The sequence below is a fragment of the Pistacia vera genome, unplaced genomic scaffold (assembly GCF_008641045.1).
Source record: "Pistacia vera cultivar Batoury unplaced genomic scaffold, PisVer_v2 Contig583, whole genome shotgun sequence".
Classification (NCBI taxonomy): Eukaryota; Viridiplantae; Streptophyta; class Magnoliopsida; order Sapindales; family Anacardiaceae; genus Pistacia; species Pistacia vera.
Window position 1 is genome coordinate 570,726 of NW_022196427.1, and position 6,540 is coordinate 577,265.

General features: G+C 31.0%; 1 protein-coding gene across 1 annotated transcript; it reads left to right on the plus strand.

The window, feature by feature from the left end:
* Positions 1-3,591: 3,591 nt before the first annotated feature.
* On the plus strand, positions 3,592-6,016 carry LOC116109599. Its single transcript, XM_031395833.1, has 3 exons — positions 3,592-3,988; positions 4,945-5,189; positions 5,339-6,016. The coding sequence occupies exons 2-3, from the start codon at positions 4,947-4,949 to the stop codon at positions 5,822-5,824; spliced, it is 729 nt and encodes a 242-aa protein (XP_031251693.1). The 5' UTR covers positions 3,592-3,988; positions 4,945-4,946; the 3' UTR covers positions 5,825-6,016.
* Positions 6,017-6,540: the final 524 nt, after the last annotated feature.

Below are 6,540 nucleotides of genomic sequence, written 5' to 3' on the forward strand. Positions count from 1 at the left end.
GGATGTTCTAATATTAATTATATTAGAACAATACTAAATCACCGTTGGATATTTATTTGTAAAATATCACTTCAATTCAATGAGTGAATCCAACAATGTTTAAGCTTTGTCTTGAGAGAATTATTGAATTAATATTAAGATGTACTGGTTAAAGGATATTCGTAGAAAAGTCTTGTAAGTTGCATTATAATATTTTACAAAAATTAATGTTAAATTATAATATTACTCAAAATATATAAAAACATAAGAAAACTCTACCGTATGTCAAGAGCATACCTGGTCATCTATATATTATATAAGGTCTTGTAAGGCTGCATTTTATAATAATTAATGTTCAATTATATAATATAATTCAATACAAAAAAATAAAAATAAAAATAAAACTCTACTATATGTGAACATACATCTGTCATCTACATATTACATAAGAAAACATGTCATGTTAAAAAAAGCAATATAAAATTAAAATACAACTTTAAAAAAAAAAAATTAATTTCCTTATAATTTTGTCCTGAATCACATGGGGCTTTAATTTCACCATAACAGTGACTAACAAGGTAAAGCAAGGCTGCCACATATAAAAAATAAAATCCCAAAGCAAGCTAGCAAGTATTATATTTCGCCTAGGCATGCGGTTTTGATATCTCCGGATCAGAAGTTCTGCCATGTTTTGCCCCCTGGCTTTTGGAGGAAAGTTATGAGTAGGAAGTTTCCCCTTTTCTTTCTTTAATTAACAGAGGTTTTGATTCATGTAAATGTCAATTGGTATATATGAATCAACAATATTGATAATAATAATAAAACTTATAACATATCTTTTTTCGTAAAATTGGATATAGATTCGTGAAATATGTAGATTCACATAGAATAGTATATTTGCAACATTAAACATGATGAGTAATTCCCAACATTTAAAATGTATATTTATTTTTTATATTATGCTTACATTTTTTTTGTTTTTTTTTAATAGAGTGTCTAGGCTAGCTTTCGCGCACCAGACTAATCCCTAGGGTCTTGGCAGGACTCGAATACAAGACCTTCGAGTACCATCCAGCCACAAGCCAAGAGGTTAATTGTTTTGGATAAACCCGGTAATTGCCTCTCCCGCGACTCGAACAAGACCCCTGGATAGTGCTAAAGCTAGGGCTTGTCATCCGACCACAAGGGATTATGCTTACATTGGTAAAAAATTTAATAACCCCAATACTGAAAGTGAAATATTCGGTCTTGTGTTAGAAATTTTAAAATTTTGTTTGTAATTATTTATTGACACCATCTAACTGATGGGAGTCTGGATTTCTTAAGAAATTCGGACAAGTTTGCTTGAGAATTTTCTAAATTTTTTGTTTTGAAAACTATAAAATTTATCCTTCAATATTTATCGACATAAATATACCAATGTCATCCAACATAATCGATTCAAAAGAAAATGGGCACATCCTCAATTAAGAATATGAATTTTCAATTTTAAGAAAAAAGTTTTGATTTGAAAACTTTTGAAATTGTATCTAGTCCAAAATGAAAGCTAGGAACCCAATGAAAAGATTGGCTAATTGGTGTACTATTGTTCTTTGGAAACACAGTTAGTAGAAATTAAAAATATGATAATATAAAGTGGATTTTGGATGAAATATTTGTATGTAGTAGAGTTCCCAGGAGATGCAAAAGTATATAAAAATACCAAATGAGTAATGATAAAGGCTTAACTGGATTTACAAGGAAGTACATGTGATAAAAATCTAATAGGTTTTTTAGTTAATATCGGACAAACATATGATACTATGAATATTTATTAACAAAACAAAGTTCCAAAATGTCAAAAAGTTTCATTCCTTTCTTCAATTATTGTAGAAATTTATGCTCACAAGAAAGAAAAAGAGTGATGTATAATTACTTATTGAACAAGAATGAGGTCAGATAAGATGCCAAAAGTTTTTAAGTATATTAGTAATCAAAATATTATATCTTGATGTATAAAATAAAATTATGTATTAATACTAAATAAATTAATATATATTGATGGAATCCAATAAATACTAAAAATTAATTTGTACTAAGATTAAAATCTCAAATTCTCAATCATCTAGATAGATATGGTTGTTCAGTACGGAGAGAATAATCAAATGGGAAACCGTTTAAATTTTCCAGGAACAAGACATCATCAGTGGACAGAACACATGTCTATTTCACTGGACAGAGATTCAAAATAAAATTTTCAGTTTAAATTATTATATCTATAACTAATTAGTTAATCAAATTTACCTTCTAATTTTAACCTTTTTTAGAGAGATATATTTATATTTTGAAAAGTTATTTGAGAAATTTGAATTATACAATATTATGCTACAACTACGATGTATGATGAGTTAGTTTTTCCATCTCGTTGTAATCCCAACTTTTTTTCTTATAACCAGCACTGGGTGATCTGATAGTAAAAGAGAAAAAGAGAATATAACATGATCTCTCTTGATAGTAAAAGAGCAAGAAGAGAATTGAATATGGTTTCTTGAATTCGAGTCCCCACGACCTTTAATAAGAGTGGTCACTATAGCACTTACCCAGTAAGTAGTTTTACGATCACGGAGGATTAGTTTAGGTGTGCGCAAACTAACTTAAACGTCTTCGGTCATAAAAAAATAAAATAAAAAAAAATTCCTTGTAATTTCTTATTGTCTCTGTCTTTCTTGGACTTTACTACAAGCAATTGAGGACTTGATTTCTATATTTGAACATAATCTTTTTTTTTTTTTTTTTTTGTGACCAAAGTTGTTTGGATCAGTTTATATGTACCTCAACTAATTCTTTGGAGCTCTGAAGTTAACGATCAGGTAAAATTCAATGGTCACTCCCACTAGTAACTTCAGTACCTCTTAAATAATATACGTATCTAAAAGTCTCTATTGCCCCCACCCTGGCCATCCAAGGGTGGTTAACATAAGCTTTGAAGGAACTTGTGTTCTAAAAATAATGCTATGTAGTCTCAGTTAATATCCCAATTTATTTCGTAAGTCATTTGCCTTTAATCTTACATTATCATATGGACAGTGATCGAGTATTAAATGTTTATCATTGTTTAGTGTTATGCTTATCAAGTAATATGTGGCTATAACGAGAAGGAAAAATTAACTTTTCATACGTCATAGCTGTTACCGTTATAATTTAACGGAATAGATTTTGTTTGCCATGTTTGTTTTAAAATGTATCCAATAAATTGAGGGGATCAAAAAACTTAAAAATTAACCCAAACTCTTATTGGCTAAGGTTACGAGATGTGCAAAATGGTAAAATAAAAATAAAAAAAAAATGAGAAGGATGGCACCAAATTTCCATACATGACAGATGCATATCTTGAGGTCCTGCAAAGACTTGTCTGGAATATCTTGTTCACAGGTTTACAATATTACATTGGCTTATATACATATATTTAGGAGCTTCATTTGTTTTTTATTATAAAGACTTTTATGGCCCACTTCTTTTGATTTCCTCCAAAGTACAGTTTGCAACACAAATATACTATACCATTAAAATATCATCCCTTATATTATACTGAATATATTATATACACTTTAATTTATTAATAAACATCTTCTCTCTCTCTTTCTCTCTCTCTCAAAATATTACACACAATATTTCTACTGGTCTAGCATTTTTTCTTCCCTCCTTCACAGGCTGTCATGGTTGAATTATTAAGACCCTGAATTATATTTTTTAAGCCTTGATGATTCTCTTTGTTGTTTATTCAAGCAAAGTGGGACTCCTTCTTGCCTGTCATCTCCAGATTTTTGCTTCTTCCACTGCTTTGTTTGCTCCGTCTGTCTTGCTCAATATTTTCATTTCATTTCTTGCTTAGTTCATTAACAACTTCTTCTTCTTCTTCTTCTTCTTTCACTTATGGATCAAACGACTTTTCGCGTCAGTGAAGAACAAGAATCCTTTTTTCAATGAGCTTCATACAAGGACTTCTCCTTCTGTTCATCTTTTGTTTCAGGTAATTTAATTTAATTTTGGTGATGTTTTAATACATATGTATGTAGTCTTTTTGTTGTTGAACAATCTTTGTTTTTGTGTTTAAAAATATTCAAAACTGAAAGAGACTTTTGTTTTTAGATGATGTACAGTGTGGTGTTGTGTTGTAAAACAATTTTTTCATCAAACTTTCTCTTTCAGTCCTACTGTTTGGCTTATGTAATATGAGTTGATTAGGTTTAATAGTAATAATTCTGGTTGATGATGATATCATCACAAAGGTTTAATTAGCTTTTGGAAGAAACAGATAAAAGTGGAAATTCGAGAACAATTTAATTAAATTCCTGAAAATAGATAGAAGAGAAGACCACCCAGTTATAATAATGGCGGGTGATGCTACCACCAACATCATAAAGTGATAAAATGACTCATTTGACATATATTTGGTCTCAGTATTGCCCACATCTCATTTCACCTTGAAGGTTTAGAAACTATTTGGTAACACTACTCTCAGAGCTCCCAATGAAAATTCTAAAAACATTTGAAGGTCCATTCGTTTCCTCTTCTATTCTAAACCTTGAAAATTAACTCTCACTGCTAATTTTCAACACCTTTTTTCATGTGCCAAACCTGTCTTATTCCCAAACGTGGCCTGCATTTGGTACCCCAAATAGGGAACCATAAAGCCTTTTTTGTGGATAATTTCACTTTGTAATGGCCTAAAGTTTCCCTCTTTTCTAGAATTAAATTGATTTTGTTTGATCCTAGACCATTTCATCTCAGCAAGGTTGAAGATGACTCAATTTTGTTCATGACAGATCTTTTGATTGTGTGGAAGGAATCAAATCAAAATTAAAACCAAAACAATTTCTAGCTCATGTTTTCAAATAATTGTGTCAGTATTTGCTTCTGTTTTAGCAACATTTGTAGTGAAATCTATCGGGATTCGCAGTAAATTTGACAGTCATTTGATTTCAGGCATGGGAACCAAAATTGAGTATGCAATCAATCCATTAGCAGCTTCAACAAATACTAACAGCTTCGACTTTAACGCACATCATCGTGTGGATGACTGGGATTATTTCCAATCCAGAGAGGTGAAGAAGTTTCAAAGAACTCGAGAAGACGGTTTCCGCAACTCCATGGACAGGATGCTTGAGAAGCACAACATAGACTCCATAAAAAGAACAATGCAGATCCATGAAGATATCTTCAAACACCAGGTGAACTCAAGGTCTTTATATTTCTCAATCAATTAATCTCCTTATTATAACATCTTGGTCCACTGTCATGATATTGTTCTCGGATCTGTCTTTAACGTACCTGCCTCGAATAGTAGGGCTCAGATCTAACCATGATTTGAAAATTTCAGGTACAAGAACTCCACAGGCTGTATAGTGTGCAAAAGATGATGATGGCTGAGCTGAAGAAAGAAATTAAACAAAGTAGAATTTCAAGTGCTTCAATGGCAGGTTCAGAAATGAACCATTCACATATATTTATGAAAACGCAAAATGCAACAACTACTTCAGGGTATATTTTCCAGGTTCAAAATATTCCTGAAGATCCAAGCTCCAGGGAGAGAAGTGGCAGCAGCCAAATCGGCAATAAAATGAGCATAGAAGGGTCTGATGAAGAGAGTGAAGTTGAGTTAACATTAAGCATTGGAGTAAGCTCAAACAAGAAGAGATCAAAAGGTCAAGAATTAATGAAGGAAACCAGGGAGATTGACTCAACTGCGTCGTTTAAATCTGATAGCGGCCCCAACACTCCAATGAGTAGCTCAAGTGCGACATTTGATAACCAGGAAAAGAAGATGCCGCATTGGCTTTTCGGATTAAGCATAAACAGGAGTTGAATTGAATTGTAGTTTAATTGATATAATTAATTAATTAATTGTATGTGTGTATCCTTTTAATCTTAATTAAATTACTGTAGCTGCAGCATGGAACCATGAATTTAATGACTTGGGTTCCATGAATTGAGATTCCTAATTTAGTTTCAAAACTCAAAATCAATAAATGGATGACTCTGGCACCCATTTTGTAAATACTTCATTTATGACACTTAATTTGTTATTAATCTAGTTTTCTTTTGCATTTTATGTTAGGCTTTGATTTACTTGATATCTATTGCTATATACATATGTTCATTTAAAACTTAAAGATATTATTATTAGGTAATAAAGGTATAACCACAAGTTCATTTAAAGAAACTAAAACTTATAACTACCATTGAGTAATCTGATAGTAAAAGAGCAAAAAAATGTTTCATGAACTCATAAGTTCGAGTACCCCTAAACTCCAATAAGGGTGGTCATTGTAACTCTTACCGGTTTGATAGTTCTAGGGTTTTAAAGAATTAATTGAAATAAGTGTAAACTAATTGTTGAATCTCTCTTAAGACGGCTTAATTAATTGGAAAATAGAAATCAATAGGAATAAGAATCTCTCTTATAGGGCCTAATTAATTAGAAAATGGAAGAACTTAATAGCATCTTCAAAATACTCTTTATATAATCAAAACTCTTTATTATAAAGAGTTTGTCCATAAAAACAAGAGTCCAATAGACTT